Raw genomic sequence first — 27,868 nt, 5'->3', positions numbered from 1 at the left:
GTCCTACACACAATACCCCATAATGTCAAAGTGGAAATATGTTTTTAGAAATGTCTTGAGTCAATAAGTATTCAAGCCCTTTGTTATGGCAAGCCTAAATAAGTTGAGTAAAAATGTGCTTAACAAGTCACATAAGTTGCATGGACTCACTCTGTGTGCAGTAATAGTGTTTAACATGCTTTTTGAATGACTACCTCATCTCTGTACCCCACACATACAACTATCTGTAAGGTCCCTCAGTCGAGCAGTGAATTTAAAACACTGATTCAACCAAAAAGACGGAAGTTTCCAATGCTTTGCAAAGAAGAGCACCTCATTAGTAAATGGCAAAACAATTAAAAAAGCAGACATTGAATATTCTTTTGAGCATAGTGAAGTGATTAATAGCACTTTGGGTGGTGTATCATTATACCCAGTCACTACAAACATGCAGGCGTCCTTCCTAATTCAGTTGCCGGAGAGGAAGGAAACTGCTCAGGGATTTCACCATGAGGCCCATGGTGACTTTAAAACAGTAAAATGGCTGTGATAGAAAATGAAGAATGGATCAACAACATTGTAGTTATGACAGAGTGAAAAGAAGGAAGCCTCTAAAGAATAAAAATATTCCAAAACATGCATCCTGTTTGCAATAAGTCGCTAAAGTAAAACTGCAAATGTGGCAAAGAAATTAACTTTATGTCCTGAATACAAAATGTTATGTTTGGGGCAAATCCAACACTCTTCATATTTTCCAAGCATGGTAGTGGCTGCATCATGTTATGGGTATGCTTGTCATTGGCAAGGACTAGGGAGTTGTTAAGGATTTAAAAAAACATGGAATAGAGCTAAGCACAGACAAAATCCTAGTGGAAAACCTGGTTCAGTCTGCTTTCCAACAGACACTGGGATACAAATTCCCCTTTCAGCAGGTCAATAACCTAAAACACAAGGCCAGATATACACTAGAGATGCTTATCACGATGACATTGAATGTTCCTGAGGGGCCTAGTTACAGTTTTGACTTTAAAAAATCGGCTTGAAAATCTATGGCAATACTTGAAAATGGCTGTCTAGCAATGATCAACAACCAACTTGACAGAGCTCAAATAACTTTTTAAATAATAATGTGCAAACATTGTACAATCCAGGTTTGCAAAGCTCTTGGAAACTTACCTGAAGACTCAGATGTAATCGCTTCTAAAGGTGATTCTAACATGTATTAACTCAGGGGTGTGAATACTTACATCAATTAGATATTTCTGTATTTAATTTCCAAGACATTTTCAAAAATGTCTAAAAACATGTTTTCACTTTTATTAAATAAAAAAATTTTCAATGTTTTATTCAGGCTGTAACAACAAAATGTGGAATAAGTCAAGGGGTATGAGTACTTTCTGAAGGCACTGTATGTTTTGGTCAATTATTAAAAAGACAAACATGCAGGTAAAATACTTTGCATTTATTATTTTTTTCATAGCTTTTTTAACAAATACGTCAAGTACATCGATAACAACACAGTTCTGATTCCTCCTTTTATTTAAGTGTTTACATCTACACACTTTTTACAGATTTGTGTACAAAACAATAATTTACGTCCCATAGAATTCTAGTTAGTTACACTGAACTATACAACAAATTTCATGATGATGAAATAAATATAAAAACTAAAAATTATCACAGGGGAAGGAACTGTCGAAGCCAGAGTACAAACATACCACCAGTCTTTACGAGTTACATCTCTCTTCAGGGAACTAATACCACTCACTGACATAAGTAGATGGGAGAATCTCAATCGCATCCTCTACTTCTCAAAACCCATTGGAGAAGGTCAGAGGGGATGGACCTATGGCTCTCTCATGAGTTTTGAGGAGGCGTGGAGCATGTAATGTTGTGGTCATGAATTAGTGGTACCAGATAGTGTGCATCCTCACTACGAAGGCCTTGCTGGCGCTGCATCACACTTTAGTCAGGTGTCTGATAATCCAAGCTTATTAAAGGGTAAAATAATGTGTATAAAGAGGCGTTTATGGGTTGGAGTTGATAATGCTTACCTGTATATTAGATCCCTCTACCCCGACTGCATGGTTGGCCACATCTAGTATCTCACTGTGTTAAGAAGTGAATCAACTAATAAACCTTCTCTGAAGCCGCAGCTTTTACAAATGCCTTGGCTATTTTCTATGATACAGTCAACTCCTTCACCAGACAAACGTACATGGCCAGACAGACAGTTCTCCTCAGAACAACAACGACAGTTCTCAGAATACCAAAGATAAGACAACAGGGAGATGTGGGGTCAGACTACCAGGAAGCACAATAGATACATTAACTGACATCCCTCACAACAGGCATACACACAAGCAAGCACTCAACTACATACAACACACATACTCTTCGTGTCTCAGCGTTCAAAGCATCAGGTATAATTAATGAGTTCATGATTACTGCATTCATAATTCTGAAAATAAATTGGTGGCAAGTGCTATTAGAATTGAGTTAATCTCGACCACTCTGCTCAGTGGATCTGCTTTTTCTCCCAGCAGGTGAGTGTCCATTTTATTGTGTGAATACAAACAGCTTGTAGATCATATTTTCTCTTAGTCGTGTGCCAAGTTAAAGTAGGCTTAAAAATCAGCACTTTAATAAAGAACTGATTGTGGCTGTGGAGTAAAAACAATGAATCTACAAAGACCTCAGAGAGACCTGCGACTCTTGCACATTCTGCCATGCAATACTGTCACCAGCAGGGGGACATGCAGATAAAGTGCAAGTCTGTACAGGGCTTTGTCACCTTATTCCATAGGCCTTACACCGGTATATGTACATGTAAATTCATTTTCAGTTGCAGGAAAGTTGGCTTGAGAGTCATTGCGGTAAAAATAATAGATGTTCCCTGTTAATGCAGCAGACACACACGCACACACTCACACACACACATTCAATTGATTACGGTGTGGTGGTGGTTGCATTAGTGTTGTTCTGGTGGTATGAAGGATGGGCAGTGCCAGGGTCACTCTGCCTGCACCAAGTCCTTGTGGTGGCGTGCGATATGCTGGTTCTTCTCTGAGGGCCTGCGGAAGCCTTTAGAGCAGATCTCACAGCGGTGGGGGTAGTCTTTTGTATGGATGGAGATCACATGGCGCTTGAAGCCTGAGGCATCCCCACTGCTGTAATCACAGTACTGACACTGGTACACCCTCCTCTCCCTGGGCCCTGTTGCCAAGCCCGCAGCACTAGAACTAGCACCAGGCACCAAAACCTGCTTCTTTGCCACCGGTGCACTGGCAGAGGCAGAGGCAGGGGAAGGCCCCAATAAGGTCCTTTTGGCTCCATTCTTTTCAGGAGAGGCCTGTTGCTCCTTGGTGTGAACCGACAAGATATGGCGACTGAGCACAAAGGGGTCCGCGATCTTAAAGTTGCAGTGCCGGCACTGGTGCAGTTTCTTGGCACGGTGCGATGCCGAGTGCTTCTTCAGTTCAGATGGCCGGTGGAAACCTTTATCGCAGACTGCACATTTGTGGGGGTAGTCCTTGGTGTGCACCGATATGATGTGGCGCTTCAGGTCACTGGAGTTGGAGCTCTTGTGTTCACAGTGGGCACACTGATGGGTTTTGGCCTCCTCGTGCGTCAGCCCGTGCTGCAGCAACTCCTCCTCCTCAGCAAAGGTCTGGAAGCAGCGTTCACACTTGAAGGGCATCTCTTTGCTGTGCTTGGTCTTGACATGCGTCTTCAGGTTGGAGGAATCAGCCGACTTGTAGTCGCAGTAGAGGCAAGAGTAAGGCTTCTCGCCGGTGTGTGTGCGCATGTGTTTCTTCAGTTCGGAGGGGTGCCGGAAACCCTTGCCACATTCCACACAAATGTGGGGAAAGCTCTTACTATGGACGGCCAGCAAGTGGCGATTGAGCAGTCCTTGTTCAGCCGTCTCATAGTCACAGAATTTGCACTTGTGCATCTTGTTGGCCTGTGAAGGCACAGGGCTCTTGGGCTCACGGTGGTGGTGCTGCAGTCGATGGGAGAACAGTGCCGCCTGCTGGTGGAACTCCTTGCCACACACCTCACACTCAAACAGAGCCTTGTTGCTCAGCGTGTGCACCTCCATGTGGTTATGAAGGCTGGCCTTCTTGTTGGTGGTGAAGTCACAGTCCGTGCACTGATACTTTTTCCTGGTCAGGACATCCTGGTGGTGGTTTTTGGTGTGGCGCTTCAGGAAGCCTCGCGACTTGAACTTCTTGCCACAGAGCATGCAGGGATATACTGTCAGAGGCTGGCCATACGGACCAATGATGATGGCTAGGATGGGAAACAGCGAGAGAGAAGAAAATTAGGACAGATACATGACTCACAGATATCACTTGACGGTGTAAAAACAACAGACGGTCTGTATTCAGAAATTAAACGTGAAAACCCAAGCCATAGAATCAGTACCAGATAGTTATTTTGTCCCATCTGACAGCTGTGTACCTGTCTGGACCTGGCGAGGCTCAGCCCTTGTTCTCTTGTTCTTGTTTCGTTGCCTGTTGAGCTTGTCCACTCCGTCTGATTCGTCAATGTGCAGCAGAGCACTGGCAGCACCGTTTCTGTTCTCACAGCTCTCACTGTCCTCAGAACCTGGAATAACACAGCAAACGTTCGATGGAAATGCACACCTTCTCTCACCCCTGCTAGAGCGGAGATACTTATCACTAGAGGGCAGGTGAGCAAGAAGACATTATCCGCCTTGTTAAACTGTATGTTTGTATATAAAGTGTGTTACTGACCATACGTGGCTGCCCAGGCCACAGGCATGAAGTCCTTGCTGAGAGCCGTGCCATCGTACGACCGCTCGTGGGTCACTGGTTCCTCACCCCCCACCACCACCTCCATATAAACCTCATCTGATATCTTTGATGAACCTGCAGGGTAACATACTAGTTACAACACAACCGTAAACACACACACACACACACACACACACACACACACACACACACACACACACACGATCACTTACCATGGTCCCCCTGAGACATGTACACCATCTTCTCTCGGAGCGTTCGGCCTGTAGAGTCCGTCAGTGCCACATCCTCTGTGTCTCCATCACTGATGTCCACTGTTTCTCCTACACAGACAACCACACACTGATATAATACTCCTTGGTGATCAACTATTATAGGTTATAGAATCCCTCTTTCCTGAGGTACTAAACATTATTCAAATGTCTCCTTACCCAGGTCATCCTCCCCAGAGTCTGCCTTGAAGATGTACACCTTGATCACCTCCTGGCCGTCCTCATCCTTCTCCACCTCCTGGTCCTCCTCGGCTCCCTCCACAGTCACCTCTGTGCCATCGTCTGACACCATCTTGCCTGCCTCATCCACTGAAGGAAGACAAAAAGAGACAGACAGAGTGAGAGATCCATTCACAACTGGTCATTAGTTTAACTGTAATGTTTTCTTTATAAAGAGGCCAGGTGACAGTGGTATTGATGTAGAACTGGAGAGGAGAGAAGCAGCCTGGTACTCACAGGAGATCATCAGGTAGTCCCCACAGCCGTCTGTGTCTTGCTCTGGGTCCAGTTCATCCTGGGTATGCCCGTCTGCGACCATCACATCCTCAGGGATGTCCCCCATGGCAACACCTTCGTCCTCCCCCTCCAGTGACATCACACACGTCTCGACAGCAACATCCTCGTCCTCATCGCAGTGCACATACTCAGACACCACGTCCTCAACAGCATCTTGGATCACCAGCTCGTCTGAAGCAAATCCATGCACCGCCATTCCCTCCCCCTCCCCCTCCGACACCAGCACAGTCTCCTGCAGCTCCACCACAAACTCCTCCCCTGCAGCCCCACCCTCATCTGGAACACATCAACACAGGAACAGTTGGATATATTCAGCATAGGCCTACATAAACATGCTGCAGAAGACACATTCATGCACTCTTACACAGACAATAACAACAACAACAAAAACTTGGAAGAAATGTTAGATTTTTGTGCAGAACAACGAACAGTACAGGGAATTACTTGAATGCGCAAACAAAATGTTGCTATTACCTGATCCATGGAGAATGATTTTAGGCTCTTGGGAATGTAGTGCCAGCCTGGTCTCGTCCTCATCCATTGTCCTTACACCTCATTGGTCACTGAAGCACTGGAGGCAAGAATTGACCAGTCAAATCAGTCACATAGGCCTAATGGCCAACCAAAATGAGTCTACCACAGGGGTGCAACTTTCACTGGGGACAGGGGGAGACATGACCCCAACATATTCTGAAATTACATTTTTGTTCCCATTTTATCATTGCTGTGTGATACTAAAAGCGTCATAGGTGTGCTTAAGAACCATGCGGAAGCCTCAGAGCGGTTGGGTAGGTTGTTTGCCGGTTTCAGCAGGCAGGATTTAGGACCGCACGGAAACCACAGAGTGTGCGGACAGGCTGTATGAAGGCAAAGCTATTATTATAGGACTATGCTGCTGTCTGCATCTGCTGTGCATTTTCCCCAGGTTGTAAAAGCAAGCAGAGCAGAAACTGGCTACTTTTTATTTGATTGATGCAGCTGGCAAGGTAACTGTCGTTTGACTTAACAGAAAAAAAGTATTTATTCCCAGTGCTGAGCTAGTAGTGTAACTGACATGTAAGATGACATGTTTTATCCCTCTCAAGAAGTTCTGTCTGAAGAGAATTAACTAGCTAGCTAGTAGCTGCCACAGTTCTAGCCTCTAGCAATCTGTCAGATAGCAGCATCTAACAGCTGTTCTGTGTATGGAAATGTTTTGTAGCCTTTTTGTCCCATTTCAACAGAAGCAAATTAACTTGCCTAGTTTATGCTAGTTGATGTAGAATTAGAGCTAGTCAAAAGTTGGCTAACGTTAGCTAGCCAGCTCACTAACTTTAGCTATTATTTTTGCCTCAATCACACTAGACCTGAATCAAACGATCTGTCAGTTTCTCTAGCTAATTCCCTACTTTTCACTCTGACACGGTATAAACAGCTCTACAGGCTACACTGTCATGGTGCACAACACTATGCTCATCATGTCTTAGCAGATCAGATGGTGACAGGTGTCCCAGCAGGATCAGACAGCCAGGGAAGACCAGTTTACAGAGCTCAGGTGATATTGCAGTGTATAAAAATCAGTGAATGGATACAAAGTTCCATTTTGCGTTGATGGGTAGGCTACAGTCTGGGATCTGGGAATAACGGTCATTTCAATTATTGAACCACGGATGCTGTTCTCCGATTATATAATGTATAAATGTACACCAAGGTCATTATTTTTCAAGGGGACTCAGCAGGGTCAGGCAACCAGGGAAGACCAGTCTGACAGCACTGAGGTGAACTTTTGCAGATACAACACTTTATTATCTCTGTGTAGAAAACACTGGACAAGCCAAAAGCTTTATAGATTGAAACTATTTTAACTCTTTAGGAATAGGGGGCAGCATTGGGAAGTTTGGATGAAAAGCGTACCCAGAATAAACTGCCTGTTACTCAGGCCCAGAAGCTAGAATATGCATATAATTAGTCGATTTGGATAGAAAACACTCTAACATTTCCAAAACTGTTAAAATAATGTCTGTGAGTATAACAGAACTCATATGGCAGGCGAAAACCTGAGAAAAATCCAACCAGGAAGTGGGAATTCTGAGGTTTGTAGTTTTTCAAGTGATTGCCTCTCCAGTATACAGTGTCTGTGGGGTCAGATTGCACTTCCTAAGGCTTCCACTAGATGTCAACAGTCTTTAGAAGTTGTTTCAGGCTTCTATTGTGAAAGGGAAGCGAATAAGAGCACTCTAAGCAGATGGTCCAGGTGAAAGCCTTTAGTTTTGTCACGCGTGTGGCCGTGAGCTCGGTTCCCTTTCCTTTCTAATGAAAACAGTATTGTCTGGTTGAAACATTGCTGAATATTTATGATAAAAACACCCTAAGGATTGATTAGAAACATCGTTTGACATGTTTCTACGAACTCAAATGGAACTTTTTTGACTTTTCGTCTAGACTTTGTGCCTGCGCTTTGTGCATTTGGATTACTGGACTAAACGCGCAAACAAAAAGGAGGTATTTCGACATAAAGATGAACTTTATCGAACAAAACGAACATTTATTGTCTAACATGGAGACCTGGGAGTGCCATCAGATGAAGATCAAAGGTAAGTGATTAATTTTAATGCTATTTCTGACTTTTGTGACACCTCTCCTTGGTTGGAAAATGGCTGTATGGTTTTTGTGGCTAGGCGCTGACCTAACATAATCGCGTGGTGTGCTTTCACCATAAAGCCTTTTTGAAATCGGACACGGCGGCTGGATTAACAAGAAGTGTATCTTTAATCGTATGTATAACACTTGTATCTTATATCAATGTTTATGATGAGTATTTCTGTAATTTGATGTGGCTCTGCATTTTCACCGGATGTTTGTTTGAGACAATGCATTTCTGAACATAACACGCCAATTTCAAATGAGGTTTTTGGACATAAAGATTCACTTTATCGAACAAAACAAACATTTATTGTCTAACACAGAGTCCTGGGAGTGCCACCAGATGACGATCATCAAAGGTTAGTGATTAATTTTAACGCTATTTCTGACTTTTGTGACCTCTCCTTCTTTGGAAAATGGCTGTATGGTTTTTTGTGGCTAGGCGCTGACCTAACATAATCACATGGTGTGCTTTCACCGTAAAGCCTTCTTGAAATCGGACACTGTGGTTGGATTAATGAGAGGTTTATCTTTAAAATTGTGTATAATACTTGTATGTTTGAGGAATTTTAATTATGAGATTTCTGTTTGAATTTGGCGCCCTGCAATTTCACTGGCTGTAGGCCAGGTGTTCTGCTAGCGGAACCCCCTTCCCAGAAAGGTTAAGGCAGTCTGACAAATCTCTAAAGTTGATTTCCAAACAGCATCAAGGGTTGAGTGGCTTTTCCCGATGACACAAACACTTCAAGCAAAAATGTGAGGAAGACCTGGGAGACACTATTGATGATGATGAATGGATACTGATATGTTTGAATGTCCAGTAATGTTCATTTATAGCGGCTAAGAAATGCATTGCTATTAATTGGAAGGTTGGTTATCTTCCCACAATGTCACAATGGATGGCAGAAATGTCAAGATATGCATCACTAGATTTGATTCATTATAAGATTAAGAGTATACTGTGCAACTTTCATAAGGTATGGGCGCCTTATGTGGAATACTGTATGACAAAAGGGGTCTGTATTGAAAACATTAGATTTTTTTTAGTTGAGCAGTTGCAAATAGATACTTTTTTTCATAGCACACCAAACACCTGTCTGATTTGAGCCAGTCTCAGTGGACTAATCAATTGGAGGCCACAGGGATGCCAGTCCAAGAATATGAGGATTGTGGCTCAGATGCAAAAGACACATCTCTCTTCAGAATGCGCTGCTCTCTCCCGCCAATTTGTGGGTATTCAATGTTTCATAATTTCATTGTGTGCATTGTTTTCTGTGTATCAATTCCCCATTACATATAATCACCAGTAGTAGCCTACATTTACCGTTAATTCCCATCATTTCTAATCTGCAATGTTTGTTTGGTTATGCTAATTTCTGTTAATGCATTCAATATATTATTATTAGTCATTTACCGTTCTCATTATCGGAGTAGACATCTGTTTTGCAGAACTCACAACTTATGCTACACTTGAGAAACACGTTTTTGTTTATTTAATTCCATTTACGAGTTCTGTCAATTTATTTATCATCTTTTGTTTGAAACGTTCCTGTCAGTCAAAGTTGAGTAAGGATGCGCACCCGTTTACACATATAGAAGTAGGACTAGTCTACCTGGCCTCCTCACAAATGTAGGCCTATAAATGTTGCCATTTGGGGATGTCTGAGTATTTCTGATTGTCTTAACTCACCACCACTAATGAGCTGTGGAGCTTCTCAAAGCCATTTCTCCCCTCAAACAGCAAGTAAACAAAGTCTGTTTTTAGAATCAATTGATAATGACAATAGTTCCTCAAAGTATTTGAACAATATTTCCAGCTCTCTCCCTTTCGATAACCACTCGGCATGAAAGGGAAAAATGGAACGTTCTGATCCAGTGGAAACATAATCAAATATTTGATTACTTCTTATCCCTTGCACAAATAGCCTACAGCTGTGTCTGTCTGGAGCAACTAGAGGGCCCAGAATATTTCATACAATGTTTCAAGTTTGCTAGCAGGAGATTCTGGGTGACCCAATTTATACAATGTTTCAAGTTCTTTGCAGACAGGCCATTCCTAGCCAATGTGATTTATTGGATATTTATTTTTATCAGTATATTTTCTACCTGCAGGCTGCAATGTTTTTATGTGTTGGCTTTATGTAGGCTATTTTTACATAGTTGACAATGGCAATAAAAGTTACTTTTATATTTATAGAATTTTAATTTAGATAGAATGTCGATTAACCACAAACAATGATTTTTAGATACAAAGACTTATAAATTAAATGAAACTGTTCCATAAAAATGAGCATATGAAAATCATAATTGGCACGCAGATTGGTAGAAATGTTTAATAAATTGGCACTCCAAATGGAAAAAGTTGCCGACCACTGGTGTAGCCTATTACTGGCAACTTCAGGAGCGTAACGGCAGAATCTGCGAAGGCCAGCAGCAGTGGGAGGAAGGGGGTCAGGAACAGTTTTTCTTCTTCCGGTTAGGCTATCTTGATCTCTGGCTCCATTGAGTCATATGTGTCTTAATTATTTAATAAAACAGAGTGCTTAAAGCATCAGACAAGGTTAGTAGCCTACATATAGGGAGGGTGTGTCTATATAACGGCAAAATACACGTTTAAACATTTTGACTAAATTGATTGGTCGAAAGAAAAGGCTACTCTTGGTTGACCAATATTCTTTTTTGTCAGGGACAGCCCTGGTAGAAATACAGGAAATGAGCTTTAGATGGCCCCAAAAATCCTGAGGGAGGTCCCCCCTGCCAGTTTATGTCCCATAGTCTACCATATTCAAATCCTAAATCTCAAACATATTTTTCTCTCTAAGAAGCAATCATGTTACAATGTAACATATATCATTAAGCATATGTATTTCACATCCTGTGAAATGTTGCCATGTCCAAATCTGTCTAGACATCAATTATATTGGTCTGCACTTCATTTGGGGGCAATCTAAACTAGCTAGCTATGTTACTTGGCCTACTGCCTAAATCAAAATGAGGAAGGGTATAGGCAGCTATTAGGTTTATTACATCTATGATAGAAATTAAAATATCATACTTTTGTTGTAATGTGCTTTGACATAACGAGCGACGTTTTCAGCCATGCAAAAACAATACTATCTTAAAACTCAAAGTCTTGCAATGTGAAAGAATCCATGTGGTTACTCGCCGAAATGCATCGAGACAAAAAGGGTTCGGGCAACGGGCCGTTTAATTTCTCGTCCAATTCACCCACCCCCATGGTCAAATCTGACAGCAGTGGTGGGAGCGCGAGACAAGCGGTGCAGCTGCATAATGAGCTGATCAGACTCAAAACCTTTAACTGGCCTAACATGAAAATAGGAACGAACTCAGTACAAAAACGACTGGTATAATCTATATTTACGCAAGAAAACCACATTTAAGACAAAAGGTCTGCAAACAAACAAAATAAGGATATGTCACCAAATGATCTGGCGGTCGCAGTAAAATGGTTACGTCATACCTAATATCAAACAGTAGCTCGCCTAGCTAAATGTGGTTAATGTTGTTTAAAACAAATGTGAGGAGGCAGCTTTGAGATAGCTAACATACATGGAAATATGAGCTTCATGACAAGAGCCCACACATCCATCCGATAGTCAATATCAATGCATTTTGCTAGCCATTTCGCGAGCCACCTGAAAGGTTTATTGCTAGGTAACTATGGCGGCTACCCTGGCTAGCTAACGCCCATTTCCTTCAGTGTTTTCAAAAACAGAAGTACGCCATTTTGTGTTGGAGATCACTGGACAAACATTTGGCCCACTATTGCAAAAATAATGCATGCACAATATCATATTTGAACATGGTGGCTACTATTGTAATTTGTGGGGGTATCCGATTAGCAGACTAATGTTACCGATGTTTAGAAAAATCCCCTCCCGGATTTTCTAGGCCGTAATTGTGGCCTGCTTAAGGCCTGGGCCCAAATAAGCAAGAAAGGCCCAACTCCTCGTGCGCTTCTCCGCTTGTCAGATAGAAAAATAGAATAATGTAAACGCAATCACATATGCAAGGCATTTCATATGCTCCGTGCACATAAAAAAGCGCAAGATAACCTGCTTACCAGATTTTGTAGTACGGGTTGGCCTCTCTCCGTCGCTCGATTTCCAGGCCGTCCGGTTTCCCCAGACTCGGGCAGGATTCAATCGGGAGTTTGCGCTAGCTGGGCGGGCCGCTGAGGCGCAGGGAGGGAGGGGCCGAGACTTTCGAAGCTCCACTGATACTCAGAATCGCTACAGCCCCCAGCTCCGCCAGCACCAAGGCCGCCGTCAGCATTCACGTCACAGCCCGAAAGTCGTAGGAAAATGCGGAAGAAGTCTGGAAACCTAACTGGTAATTGCAGGCAGGCCACGATCAGGGACTCAACACCGCGTCTGTTTGCTTTGCATACCATTTGAAAGACTGGTTTAGTTTGTTCATGTATTGGTTCATTGAATATCTCTAAAAATCAAGATCAAACTGCGAGAACTTTATCTGCTGCCGCCATTAATTAGCAAGATACTGTTATTTTACATCTATATTTAGCCCTGTATAAAACCCTTGGTTTGTTACTACCAGCTTACACTACAGGTTAACTTCACGGCTACATATTTGCCAGTGTTTGACCACTTCTGCTTCTTGGTCATTTGACACTATTTATTATTACAGTTGATATCCCTTCATCTTCTCTCTTGCCTTCAATTTGATGCCTTTTGAGATAAGAACATATTTAGAATGTAGCAAGAGAGAGACCAGCTGACAGGGGGCTCGATTTCTTCCTGTGCTGAGGGACACGCTCTACCACATGTACGGTAAAAGCCCAGGTCTCGGGTAGAAGCAGTAAAACACTTACACAAACAGTAGCCTATTCCCAAAGAATTGTCTCCGTGCACAATGCCCCACCTGTTAGCAAGGGACACGTACTTCTACAGCACCCGTGACACCATAATAATCCCACTAGTGGAGCGGGAGAGAGAACAGCATCGATTTTACAGTGCAGAGGCTACTGCTCTACCACCTGTAATACGAAAGCACAGGCCTCAGCTAAAGGCAGTAGACCACTCACAGTCACACACTGTATTACACAAAAATACTTTATACGATTTGTGTGCAAAGAAAGAACAAAAAACTAACCCACCCATATGAGTGGAGCAGAGTAATGCTACCCATAGTCATTTTAATTCTGTATCCTTTAGTCTTTTCCAGTTGAAGTTCTACAGTAGTTCAGGTGGGCATCACATTGTCCACGAGCAGAGTTTCACTGCTTCCTCTTCCCACTCAAAATCTGAGGGAATCCTCACTGGAGTCTTCCTTCAGTCCCAATGGCACAACTATCTGGGGTGCTTCACAATACTTCCTTCCATGTCTTTTTCTCTTGTCTAATTTTGGGCAGGTTCCATTCTCTAATGGTTGTTTTTTTCCCCGCGGTTACTTCATTATTTTCATCCTGTAGAAAGAAACTGATCAGGAATCAAGAATGGCTACCTGTACTTGAAAGTGTCTTCTTCTATGTCCTGTTTTCTAATGCACAGTGTATTGATTCATGTAAAAATAACCAAGCAAGTAGAATTTATGGTGTGCATGAACATGTTGCATGTAGACTCAACTTCAGTGTACCCCCAAGGATATACAGATGTGTCTTGCGGGCAGCTGTGGTGCATGCACAGGCAGAGGGGCGAGTTGAGGGGAGGGGTATGGAGTTAGTGGCAGGTTGTGAGGGATGGGGTGTTGTAGAAACCACGAAAGAGAGTGGTGCAGCAGGAGACCTATGATCAAGTGAAGACTATATTGCAGTCTGTCACGAGTCATAAACCACAGTTACTCAAATAATGTTACACACACACATTACTGACGCCACACACTTACACCCACATGCACACACCCCTCACACCTACGCTGCTGCTAAATGATTATTGATTAGATTTATTACTACCATTCTGCTGCTGTTCATTGATTATTGATTGGCATTACCATTAGTATCTATCTATTTATCCTGCTACTGGTCACTATTACTCCTGTTTACATGATATACATTATTTTGCCATTAGTATATTACCATAAATATTTATATATTCATGCTACCAGTCTCTCACACACTCACAATAACACCCACACTCCACTTATGCTGCCATATTGCTTATTATTATTATTATTATTATTTATCCTGCTACCAGTCACCTAATCCCTGTCCACATGTACCTCAACTACTCCAGTATCCCCGGACATTGTACATTTGGTACTGGCACTGACCCTGTATATACTATACTGAACAAAAATATAAATACAACATGAAACAATTTCCAAGATTTTACTGAGTTACAGGTCATATAAGTAAATCAGTCAATTGAAATATATTCATTAAACGCTAATCTATGGATTTCACATGACTGGGGAGCCAGGCCCAGCCAATCTGAATGTTTTTCCCCACAAAAGGGCTTTATTACAGACATAAATACTCCTCAGCACCCCCTCAGATGATCCCGCAGTTGAAGAAGCTGGATTTGGAGGTCCTGGGCTGGCGTGGTTACACATGGTCTGCGGTTGTGAGGCCGGTTGGACGTACTGCCAAATTCTCTAAAATGGAGGCGGCATATGGTAGAGAAATGAACATTAAATTATCTGGCAACAGCTCTGGTGGACATTCCTGCAGTCAGGAAGCCCATTGCATGCTCCGTCAAAACTTGAGACATCTGTGGTATTGAGTTGTGTGAAAAACTGCACATTTTAGAGTGGCTTTTTATAGTCCCCAGCACAAGGTGAACCTGTGTAATGACCATGCTGTTCAATCAGCTTCTTTATATGCCACACCTGTCAGGTGAACAGATTATCTTGGCAAAGGATAAATTCTCACTAACAGGGTTGTAAACAAATTTGTGGTCCAAATTTGAGAGAAATTGTGCTTATGGAACATTTCTGGGATCTTATATTTCAGCTCATGAAACATGGGACCAACACTTTACATGTTGAGTTTATATTTTTGTTCACTATACAGTATATACAGTGCCTTCAGAAGGTATTCACATCCCTTTACTTTTTCCAAATGTTGTTTTACAGCCTGAATTTAAAATGTATTAAATTGAGATTTTGTGTCACTGATCTACACACAATACCACATATCAAAGTGGAATTTTGTTTTTAGAATTTTGTACAAATTAGTAAAAATAGAAAAGCTGAAACGTCTTGAGTCAATAAGTATTCAACCCTTTTGTTATGGTTAGCTTAAATAAGTTCAAGAGTAAATATGTGCTTAACAAAATCACAATAAGTTGCTCATTCTGTGTTCAAGACTCATTCTGTGTTCAATAAAAGTGGTTAATGTGATTTTTGAATGACTACCCCATCTCTATACCCAACACATACAATTATCTGTAAGGTCCCTCAATCGAGTAGTGAATTTCAAGCACAGATTCAACCACAAAAACCAGGGAGGTTTTTAATTATATGCTTCACAAAGAAGGGCACCGATCGGTAGATGTGTAAAAAAACAAAAAAAACAGTGCTTCCTAACTCAGTTGCCGGAGAGGAAGCAAACTGCTCAGGGATTTCACCATGAGGTCGATGGTGATTTTAAAACAGTTACCGAGTTTAATGGTTGTGATATGAGAGAACTGATGATGGATCAACAACATTGTATTTACTCCACAATACTAACCTAAATGACAGAGTGAAAAAAGTTAGCCTGTACAGAATAGAAATATTCCAAAACATGCATCCTGTTTGTGACAAGGCACTTAATTGCAGTAATACTGCAAAAAATGTGGCAAAGAAATGTACTTTTTGTCCTGAATACAAAGTGTTGTTTTTGGGGAAAATTCAACACTTCACTGAGTACCACTCTTCATATTTTCAAGCATTGTGGTAGCTACATCATGTTATGGGTATGCTTGTCATCAGCAAGGACTAGGGTTTTTTGGTGGATAAAAGGAAACGGAATAGAGCTAAGCACAAGCAAAATCCTAGAGGTAAACCTGGTTCAGTCTGCTTTCCAACAGACAATGGGAGATGAATTCATCTTTCAGCAGGACAATAACCTAAAACACAAGGCCAAATCTATGATGGAGTTGCTTACCAAGACGACATTGAATGTTCCTGACTGGCCTAGTTACAGTTTTGACTTAAATCAGCTTAGAAATGTATGGCAAGACTTGAAAATGGCTGTCTAGCAAAGATCAATAACTAACTTGACAGAGCTTGAAGAATTTTAAAAAGAATAATCGGGCAAATATTGTACAATTCATGTGTGCAAAGCTATTAGAGACTCAGACTCACAGCTGTAATCGCTGCCGAAGGTGTTTCAAACATTGACTCAGGGGGTGAATACTTATCTAATCAAGATTTGTTTTTATAATAAATGTTAGAATGACATTACAGAATATTTTGTGTAGATCGTTGACCAAAAATGACAATTAAATCTATTTGAATTCCACTCTAAAACAAAAGAAAATTGAAAATATCAAGGGCTGTGAATACTTTCTGAAGAGACTGTAGCTGACATTCTCCAGTTTTTCTTTTCCTTCCTCTTATTTCTTAGCTCTCGTGTTTTTTACTTATATACTATTTTGATTTTGAATACTGTATTGTTGGCAATCATAAGGGCTTTCAAGTTAAACATTTCAATGTACCCGTGCATGACACACAACTTGAACCTACTGTGCCTTCGGAAAGTATTCAAACCCCTTGACTTTTTCCTCATTTTGTTACGTTACAGCCTTATTCTAAAATTGATCAAATTATTTTTACCCTCGTCACTCTACACACAATACCCCATGATGACAAAGCAAAAACTTGTTCATAGAAATGTTTGCTAATTTATAAATAAAATAAAAATAAAACATTACATTTACATAAGTTCAGACCCTTTACTCAGTACTTTGTTGAAGCACCTTTGGCAGCGTTTTACAGCATCGAGTGTTCTTGGGTATGACACTACAAGCTTGGCACACCTGTATTTGGGGAGTTTCTTCCATTCTTTCTGCAGATCCTCTCAAGCTCTGTCAGGTTGGATGGGGAGCGTTGCTGCACAGCTATTTTCAGGTCTCTCCAGAGATATTTGATTAGGTTCAAGTCCGGGCTCTGGCTGGGCCACTCATGGACATTCAGAGACATGTCCTGAAGCCACTCCTGCGTTGTCTTGGTTGTGTGCTTAGGGTCATTGTCCTGTTGGAAGGTAAACCTTCTGAGGTCTGAGGTCCTGAGCGCTCTGGAGCAGGTTTTTATCAAGGATCTCTTTGTACTTTGCTCCGTTCATCTTAGCCTCGATCCTGACTAGTCTCCAAGTCCCTGCCGCTGAAAAACATCCCCACAGCATGATGCTGCCACCACCAGGCTTTACTGTAGGGATGGTGCAAGGCTTCCTCCCGACGTGATGCTTGACATTCAGGCCAAAGAGTTCAATCTTGGTTTCATCAGACCAGAGAATCTTGTTTCTCATGGTCTGAGAGGTGCCTTTTGGCAAACTCCAAGCGGGTTGTCATATGCCTTTTACTGAGGAGTGGCTTCCATCTGGCCACTCTATCATAAAGGCCTTATTGGTGGAGTGCTGCAGAGATGGTTGTCCTTCTGGAAGGTTCTCCCATCTCCACAGAGGAACTCTAGAGCTCTGTAAGAGTGACCATTGGTTTCTTAGTCACCTCCCTGACCAAGGCCCTTCTCCCCCGATTGCTCAGTTTGGCCGGGCAGCCAGCTCTAGGCAGACTCTTGGTGGTTCCAAACTTCTCCCATTTAAGAATGATGGAGGCCACTGTGTTCTTGGGGACTTTCAATGCTGCAGACATTTGTTGGTACCCTTCCCCAGATCTGTGCCTCGACACAATCCTGTCTCGGAGCTCTATGGATAATTCCTTCGACCTCATGGCTTGGTTTTTTTTTCTCTGACATGCACTGTCTACTGTGGGACCTTATATAGACAGGTGTGTGCCTTTACAAATCATGTCCAATCAATTGAATTTACCACAGGTGGACTCCAATCAAGTTGTAGAAACATTTCAAGGATGATCAATGGAAACAGGATGTTCCTGAGCTCAATTTCGAGTCTCATAGTGAAGGGTCTGAATACTTACAGTACCAGTCACAAGTTTGGACACACACCTACTCATTCAAGGGTTTTTCTTTATTTTTACTATTTTCTACATTGTAGAAGAATAGTTAATACATCAAAGCAATGAAATAACATATATGGAATCATGCTGTAATCAAAAAAGTGTTAAACAAATCTAAATATATTTGAGATTTGAGATTCTTTAAAGTAGCCACCCTTTGCCTTGGTGACAGCTTTGGACACTATTGGCACTACCTGCTCGAATGCATAGTGCCAAATGTAAAGTTTGGTGAAGGAGGAATAATGGTCTCGGGCTGTTTTTCATGGTTCGGGCTAGGCCCCTTAGTTTCAGTGAAGGTAAATCTTAAGGCAACAGCATACAATGACATTCTAGACGATTCTGTGCTTCCAACTTTGTGGCAACAGTTCGGGGAAGGCCCTTTCCTGTACTGGCCTGCACAGAGCCCTGACCTCTACCCCATCGAACACCTTTGGGATGAATTGGAACGCCGACTGCGAGCATGGCCTAAATACCCAACATCAGTGCCCGACCTCACTAATGCTTTCGTGGCTGAATGGATGCAAGTCCCCGCAGCAATATTCCAACATCTAGTGGAAAGCGTTCCCAGAAGATTGGAGGCTGATTTGGCAGCAAAGGGGGGACCAACTCCATATTAATTCCCATGATTTTGGAACGAGATGTTCGACAAGCAGGTTCCCACATACTTTTGGTCATGTAGTGTATCTAAGTGAGACATTTAATAACAAAGGCAGACTTGATCATGTGCGCCTCGTCTTGTATAATGAATATATGGCCCCTTACCCATATTTCATTATCCACTCCTGAAATGTTGTTAGGCTACTGACTAGTTTGAAAAGAGTTGCTAAAGGACGATTAGAATACTGACTTCACTAGCCAATGTCAAATCCACCTTTCCTGAGCTAATGAGCACTGGAAAAAGACCACAAAAACTTTACAGTAAACTGATTGTCGACATTTGCATTCAGCTATTTGTTAAATAACAAGTTAATATCAAGTAATAATCAGGTGTTTCATTGGTTTTATTATGAGAGCACCGGCCTATAGTAGATGAACCAGAACTGAGGGAAGGTAACAAGTACAGATTGGAATGCAGCCAGAGAAGCAGCATTTGAAGCTTGGCACTGCAAAAAGGATCATGTACAAGGTGAGAATATAAACTTTATTTACTACGTAACAACTAAATAACTTGCATTAATGTATGTCGTCTTCAGTCCACATAGATTTATTGTCGTGTTTTTTAATTTTATTCTTTGAATTGAATAGCGATCTGTTTCATAAAAAATTATTTAGGGGACTCGAACTCCCGGTGACGCACCAGAGGCTTTTAAGGACAGCGAGCCAGACACCAGACTGTCAAGGGCATTGCATTGCAAGAAATGCATAATGTAGTATAAAACCTATAATAAAAAAATACATTTAAAAATGCAGTATGTCGCGCACATGAATAACCAACTGAACTACGTTAACTCCTTCTGGCTCTGTAAGGAAGCCAATATGTTAACAGTAATCCATAGCCAGCTAATGTAAAAAGTGAGTAAACTCGCTTAGTTAGTTTTTCACACATGTTATTTAACCAGTGAGTTTACCATTTTGCCATCTTGTTGCTACAGTGTGGAAATGCTTTAGGCTATGATGTGACTGCTAGAAGTTCATGAACTAGACAGACACTCGATAAACCGGTAGATGTGTAGCTATCAAGTCCCCACTTAATGGGATTAACAATACACTTATTTGACACTAGATGGCAACACAGTTTTTTTGTAAATCTTAAGGGCCTCAATTCTCAATTTTATTACAACTTCTAGCTTCTACTCCTAGGGTGTTTGCAGGTCTGAATGGACTGTTGGACCTGTGAAACGTTCAACATTGGGATGGCTGCATTGAGCCCTCCAATAGTAGGTCTCAGCTGCAAAATGTAATATTTTAGCCAAATATTTGGAAAGTATTTATTCACTATTCAATTGTTTTCCCCCCGTTAGTTTTCATACTTAATATTAATGAAAGCAATATTCACATGATCTAAAATGTGTGTCTGTGTGTTCATGTGTTTGACCTTTGCACACAAGCACGAGCCAAGTCTATAATCCTCAGAACAGTGTGTCAAACTAAATTCATGTAAATAATTGACTCAGTCAAAAAAGAAAAGAAAACCTGAAGAGCTTCCAATACATATTCTTGTTATTATGTGTTTCAGAAAGAGATCAAAACTTTGTGAAATTGAGTGTTGTGTAAATGTTTCTTTGTTCCAAAATGTGACATGTGTGTTTGCTTATCGTCAGGCTATGCTGTAGAGTGGATATGCTCTCAACTACAAAACGTGAATAACAGCCTTGAGACCTACCATTTCTCTGTGTGACTGAGAGAGTGTAGACCAAACTGTTGATGTCCCAGTTGTTCTGTGTCTCCTCAAGTAGCAGGGGTGGCTGCTGTGCCTGTAACTCTCAGCCTGATGTCAGGTACTGTGTTTGCTGCCGCCGAGGACAAGCCCAATGTCACCTTAAATACAAATGAGGTACTGCATTGTACACATAATCACACTTTCTGGAGTCTGTCAGCATACTTCCTGTCTGAGGCAAGCCAACATGGGTATGCGGTAACTGACCCATGTAAAATGTTGTTTGTTACAGCTCTCCCGCTACACTACACCGCAGCAGAAGTTCCGCTATGTGGAGCCAGATATAGGGCACTTGGAGCCAGGTGTTACCACTCTAAGGAAACTGGCAGAGCCATATGTTACTTGGTGTCAGGTACATTGATAACCCTACTCACCAGTGAAATACTGGGTGACAGTCATTATTTCCTTTGTTAGGAACAGTCTTTCCTCTCAGAAAATAAAGACAGTTGTTGGGTGTTTGTTTAGATATGTCATTCTAGGGAAGATTCATAATGTCTGATAGCCCAGCCTCACTGCATGGACCCAAAATAACTTCACATGGGCACTGAAATGTGAAATGTTTTTGCCATGCTTTACATTATCATCCCAGCTGCTTTTACATATTTTACAATGCACCCTTTTTTCTGACCTCCAAAGATTTACTGTGATTAGTTGTGACCGGTAAATATTAACTACAGTAGGTCTCACTAACGTCATTCATCTCAATTTATCTTTGCGTATTGAGTATCCATAGTAGTTATTTTCCCAGAGACCAGTTAATATTTACTGGTATTCCTATGTGTCTACAGCAGGGTTTCTTAAATTATGGGTCGGGACCCAATGTGGGCCCTGGGCATATGAAATGTGGGTTGTGAGTTATACATCTATAATAACACACTATTTGTTCTTAATTTGGGTTGTTGGAGGAAGATTTAGGGTCATGGGAGCACAGTACATTTCTAATTTGGGTCTCGAACTGAAAAAGTTTAAGAAAGAGAAATACTGTACATTGTGTTTCACCACGGTCAGTTTATTTTTATTTCACCTTTATTTAACCAGGTAGGCTAGTTGAGAACAAGTTCTCATTTGCAACTGCGACCTGGCCAAGAAAGCAAAGCAGTTCGGCACATACAACAACACAGAGTTACACATGGAATAAACAAACATACAATCAATAATACAGTAGAAAAATCTATATACAGCATGTGCAAATGAGTTGGATAAGGGAGGTAAGGCAATAAATAGCGAAGTAATTACAATTAAACACTGGAATGGTAGAATGTGCAGAAGATAAATGTGCAAGTCGAGATACTGGGGTGTCACGGGCGTCGTATGGATTGGACCAAAACGCAGCGGGAGTGTGTATACTCATCTTCTTTTTATTAGGTAGAAAGAAAAACAAAACACACGTATACAAAAACAACGACGAATAAACAGTCCTGTAAGGCACACAGCTATACAAAGAACAGCTACCCACAAATCCCATAGAAAAACACCACTCTTAAATAGGACCTTCAATTAGAAGCAACGAGGAGCAGCTGCTTCCAATTGAAGGTCCAGCCAATAAACATCACATAGAAATAGACATACTAGAACTAACATAGAAATAGACTAACAAAGAACATAGCCCAACAAACCCCGAAACACTCTAAACAAACACGTCCTGACACGTCCTGACCAAACTACAATAACAAAATAACCCCTTATACTGGTCAGGACGTGACAGTACCCCCCCCCCTTAAACAAAAACACAAAAATAAACCCAAAACAAAAATAATCCCAAACTAAAGGGAGGGAAGGGAGGGTGGCCACCGTCACCGACGGTTCTTGTGCTACACCCCCCCTCCCCAACCTCCTACTATGGAGGTGGCTCAGGCTCCGGCCTTACTCCACAACCTAACCTGTCCACCCCCGCTAACTGGTTATTATATATTACCCCTCCCGAAGTCTCTGGACTAAGGCGCATCGCTGAAGACCTCGGGCTGAGGCACGTCGCTGGAGACCTCGGGCTGATGCGCGTCGCTGGAGACCTCGGACTGGCGGGCGACACTGGGAGCTCCGGACTAGAGGGCGACTCTGGCTGCGCCGGTTTCGGACTGTAGGGCGACTTTCTCGGTTCCGGACTGTAGGCTGTCTCTCTCGGTTCCGGACTGTAGGCCGTCTCTCGGTTCCGGACTGTAGGCCGTCTCTCTCGGTTCCGGACTGTAGACGTCGCCGGAAGCTCTGGACGGGGAACTGTCGCCGGAAGCTCTGGACGGGGTCCTGTCGCCGCAAGCCCTGGACGGGGTACTGTCGTCGGAAGCTCTGGACGGGGTACTGTCATCGGAAGCTCTGGACGGGGACTGCGCACTGAAAGCCTGATGCGTGGGGCTAGCTTTGGAGACGCCAGACTATTTACACGCACCACAGGGCTAGTGCAAGGAGCAGGAGCAGGACGTACTGGACTGGGCTGACGTACTGGAGGCCTGGGGCGTGGGGCTGGTACGGGAGGTACCAGACTGGGGACACGCACCCCAAGGCTAGTGCGAGGAGCGGGAACAGGACGTACTGGACTGGGCTGACGCACTGGAGGCCTGGTGCGTGGTGCTGGCGTTGGAGACACCAGACTAGAAACACGCACCTCAAGGCTTGTGCGTCCTGACCAATCTACAATAACATAATAACCCCTTATTCTGGTCAGGATGTGACATGGGGTGCAAAGGGGCAAGATAAATAAATAAATAAATAACAGTATGGGGATGAGGTAGATTGGATGGGCTATTTACAGATGGGCTATGTACAGGTGCAGTGATCTGTGAGCTGCTCTGACAGCTGGTGCTTAAAGCTAGTGAGGGAGGTAAGAGTCTCCAGCTTTAGTGATTTTTGCAGTTCGTTCCAGTCATTGGCAGCAGAGAACTGGAAGGAAAGGCGGACAAAGGAAGAATTGGCTTTGGGGGTGACCAGTGAGATATACCTGCTGGAGCGAGTGCTACGGGTGGGTGCTGCTATGGTGACCAGTGAGCTGAGATAAGGCGGGGCTTTACCTAGCAGAGACTTGTAGATGACCTGGAGCCAGTGGGTTTGGCGTCGAGTATGAAGCGAGGGACAGCCAACGAGAGCATACAGGTCGCAGTGGTGGGTAGTATATGGGGCTTTAGTGACAAAACGGATGGCACTGTGATAGACTGCATCCAATTTGTTGAGAAGAGTGTTGGAGGCTATTTTGTAAATGACATTGCCGAAGTCAAGGATCGGTAGGATGGTCAGTTTTACGAGGGTATATTTGGCAGCCTGAGTGAAGGATGCTTTGTTGCGAAATAGGAAGCTGATTCTACATTTAATTTTGGATTGGAGATGTTTAATGTGAGTCTGGAAGGAGAGTTTACAGTCTAACCAGACACCTAGGTATTTGTAGTTGTCCACATATTCTCAGTCAGAACCGTCCAGAGTAGTGATGCTGGACGGGCGGGCAGGTGCGGGCAGCGATCGGTTGAAGAGTATGCATTTAGTTTTACTTGCATTTAAGAGCAGTTGGAGGCCACGGAAGGAGAGTTGTATGGCATTGAAGCTCGTCTGGAGGTTAACACAGTGTCCAAAGAAGGGCCAGAGGTATACAGAATGGTGTCGTTTGCGTAGAGGTGGATCAAAGAATCACCAGCAGCAAGAGCGACATCATTGATGTATACAGAGAAGAGAGTCGCCCCGAGAATTGAACCCTGTGGCACCCCCATAGAGACTGCCAGAGGTCCGGACAACAGGCCCTCCGATTTGACACACTGAACTCTATCTGAGAAGTAGTTGGTAAACCAGTCGAGGCAGTCATTTGAGAAACCAAAGCTGTTGAGTCTGCCAATAAGAATGTTGTGATTGACAGAGTCGAAAGCCTTAGCCAAGTCAATGAATACGGCTGCACAGTATTGTCTCTTATCGATGGTGGTTATGATATCGTTTAGGACCTTGAGCGTGGCTGAGGTGCACCCATGACCAGCTCTGAAACCAGATTGCATAGCAGAGAAGGTATGGTGGGATTTTAAATGGTCGGTAATCTGTTTGTTAACTTGGCTTTCGAAGACCTTAGAAAGGCAGGGTAGAATAGATATAGGTCTGTAGCAGTTTGGGTCTAGAGTGTCTCCCCCTTTGAAGAGGGGGATGACCGCGGCAGCTTTCCAATCTATGGGAATCTCAGACGATACGAAAGAGAGGTTGAACAGGCTAGGAATAGGGGTTGCAACAATTTTGGCAGGTCATTTTAGAAAGAGAGAGTCCAGATTGTCTAGCCCGGCTGATTTGTAAGGCTCCAGATTTTGCTGCTCTTTCAGAACATCAGCTATCTGGATTTGGGTGAAGGAGAAGTGGGAGAGGCTTGGGCGAGTTGCTGTGGAGGGTGGCCAGGTGGAAAGTATGGCCAGCTGTAGAAAAATGCTTATTGAAATTCTCAATTATAGTGGATTTATCGGTGGTGACAGTGTTTCCTAGCCTCAGTGCAGTGGGCAGCTGGGAGGAGGTGCTCTTATTCTCCATGGACTTTACAGTGTCCCAGAACTTTTTTGAGTTGGTGCTACATGATGCAAATTTCTGCTTAAAAAAGCTAGCCTTAGATTTCCTAACTGCCTGTGTATATTTGTTCCTAACTTCCCTGAAAAGTTGCCTATCACGGGGGCAGTAAATCTGTACTGCGCATTTCACATGGATCAGTAGACCTTTACTGTGAATTTATGCTGCAATCGATAATCATCGCACGTGTTGGAATGATTTTGTCTGTGCTGTGAAGTGTTAGTCGTGATTGTGCTGCTCTGCTTCTGCCCCTGTGATCACACCAACGATCTGCTGCCCGTTTAGCAAACAAGCCATTCGGCAGTGGAAAAGGTTCAGGTACTCCCCATAGCCACGAACACATACACTTGTGTACACACACACACACACACACACACACACACACACACACACACACACACACACACACACACACACACACACACACACACACACACACACACACACACACACACACACACACACACACACACACACACACACACACACACACACACACACACACACACACACACACACACACACACACACACAGAGAGAGAGAATCATCATAAACTCACTGAGGGGGATAAAGATTAAGCTGATTAGTTAATTCTAAGAGACTGGTAAAGTACTCTGTAAAGAATGTAAAAATTCCCAGGTACTGCTGACGCATGCCAGACCTTACAATGCCTGGATAGGTCTTTTTTTGTATCAGCTAACCACATCATATCTTTTAGCAATCTGTGAGTCGATGACACACTCAACCATTGGTTGATGCATGCAACGTCTGAGCAGGGTTACGCGTATCTGTGTTTGTCACTGATCACTGTTTCTTAGTTGTCCTCCTGACCTCTTCCCCATTGGCTCTTTCAGTCCAGACATAAGCAGCTCATTAACATACAGCACATGTTTGTCAGTACAGTGCCTTGGCTGGAACATTATTGGTAGTTGTTCTTGTACAGTGCAGAATGTCTTTACAATGGGTCAAGGGTACACAAAGTGCTGTTGTTTGATGTTTAACTCGAGCACTCTACTGGATAACAGAATGGCCAGTGCTTTAGGCCCACAGAACTGGATGAGGTTTCTGGGGGCATGGCAGTCCTACCACTAGTTATACTACCAGTATAACCATCACAGTACAAACAACGTAAAGCATCACAGGTGCACTGGGTGCTCAGCAAACTTAAATTGAAGACTATTCGGCAAGAGCATATTTACTATGAAATATCGTATTATCATGTTATCATATTATTAAATGTGAACTTATTCTTTAACAATTAAAAATAAGCATTTATCCATTCTTGAATGCCTCTCAAGGTGCAGACATTGGGTGATATTAGCGGATGTATGTTACATGTTCACTGTACTGTCCTCTCCTGTGGGATTCAGGGTGTCATTGCAAAAGTGAAGCCCAAGGTTGAAAGTGCCATCCAATTAGGAAGTGGTAAGAAAACACACGCCCCGTGATACACATAAAGTGCACACATTACTCATTACTGTGGTCCTGTGTGGCTCAGTTGTTAAAGCATGGTGCTTGCAACGCGTGGGTTCAATTCCCACTGGGGCCACTCAGACGTAAATGTATGCACACCTGACTGTTTAATAGTCACTTTGGATAGAAGCATCTGCAAAATGGCATTTATTATTATATTCATACACTGCAATGTACACCCATTTGTACAATTAGAATATCAGTTTCAGTTTGGTACCAGAGTTATTTTCTGTACTTTCAGAGACCTTCACATTCCTACAAAACCCTCCTGCTGAATTCTACCCCCGGGTTGCGGTCATTGGATTTCCTGGTATCATTGGACTCTTTCTTGCAAGAGGTATTCGTTTTGAGTTTGGATGATGACTACCCTGTTTTTGATCTCCATTGTGTGTTTGGGTTTATCCACTTTGTCTCTGTGTTTAAGCAAACACTCTGTATCAGTGAGTCTCTGAGCTAGAGTCTGGTCTAGCGGTAGAGCTGTTGCCTCCAGACCATATCAAATATCAGACCAACTACTGCTTCCTGTTGCCCTATCCGGTTTTCCCTTTCTTGCTTCTAATCCATCTCCTTGAATAAAAATAGTCTGTGGTCCTCTCTCTTGTGTCTCCTAGGCTCAAGGGTGAAGAAGCTCATCTACCCTACAGGGCTGATGGCTGCGGGATACTCTATGTACTACCCCCAAGTGGCCGCATCAATCACCAAGGTGAGTGAGCGCGTCAATATATCATATGTCGTATGTTTTTATTTGTACTTGCACGTGTGGGAGAAAATGAATATTGTTCCATGCCAAGACATAGTGTTGTAGGGTAATCTTGTGATGTTCAGTTCTCAATGTTGTGTTTAAGCCTATTTTTCCTTCCCACAGAACACAGGAGACTCGTTGTACGATTTCGCCCTGCAGGGCTACGTTAATGTAGAGAAAGTTTTCAACTCCGCCACCACACCAGTAGAGGGGAAGGTGAGCTCATCCTGTCAGGTCCAAAACTAGTACAGATTATTTGTGGGCTCCCAAGGCACAGCATCGCAGTGCTAGAGGCATCACTACAGACCCTGGTTCAATACCAGGCTGTATCACAACCGGCCGTGATCGGGAGTCCCATAGGGCGGCACACAATTGGCCCAGCGTCATCCGGGTTAGAGGATGGTTTGGCCGGGGTAGGCCGTCATTATAAGAATTTGTTCTAAGTGGACTTGCCTAGTTAAATAAAGGTTACAAAAATGTATAGTCCTCTGTTCCAGTA

General features: G+C 42.8%; 2 protein-coding genes across 3 annotated transcripts; one reads left to right on the top strand and one right to left on the bottom strand.

Moving 5' to 3' along the window:
- Positions 1-1,422: 1,422 nt before the first annotated feature.
- LOC106563591 (zinc finger Y-chromosomal protein 1) lies at positions 1,423-20,770 on the bottom strand. Of its 2 annotated transcripts, none has more exons than XM_045690085.1 (8): positions 20,588-20,770; positions 6,020-6,116; positions 5,486-5,821; positions 5,189-5,338; positions 4,973-5,080; positions 4,740-4,874; positions 4,444-4,590; positions 1,423-4,272 (listed from the first exon to the last, which is right to left on the bottom strand). In XM_045690085.1, the coding sequence occupies exons 2-8, from the start codon at positions 6,084-6,086 to the stop codon at positions 2,993-2,995; spliced, it is 2,223 nt and encodes a 740-aa protein (XP_045546041.1). In that variant the 5' UTR covers positions 6,087-6,116; positions 20,588-20,770; the 3' UTR covers positions 1,423-2,992. The 2 variants fall into 2 exon arrangements, with proteins under 2 accessions (XP_045546041.1, XP_013984782.1); XM_014129307.2 differs by lacking the exon at positions 20,588-20,770 and adding an exon at positions 12,252-12,856.
- Positions 20,667-27,829, top strand: LOC106563590 (MICOS complex subunit MIC26). Its single transcript, XM_014129306.2, has 6 exons — positions 20,667-20,758; positions 20,874-20,993; positions 26,525-26,579; positions 26,869-26,964; positions 27,239-27,330; positions 27,493-27,829. The coding sequence occupies exons 1-6, from the start codon at positions 20,696-20,698 to the stop codon at positions 27,613-27,615; spliced, it is 549 nt and encodes a 182-aa protein (XP_013984781.2). The 5' UTR covers positions 20,667-20,695; the 3' UTR covers positions 27,616-27,829.
- Positions 27,830-27,868: the final 39 nt, after the last annotated feature.

This window comes from Salmo salar, chromosome ssa11 (assembly GCF_905237065.1).
Source record: "Salmo salar chromosome ssa11, Ssal_v3.1, whole genome shotgun sequence".
Classification (NCBI taxonomy): domain Eukaryota; kingdom Metazoa; phylum Chordata; class Actinopteri; order Salmoniformes; family Salmonidae; genus Salmo; species Salmo salar.
This window is presented reverse-complemented; position numbering and strand designations above follow the sequence as displayed.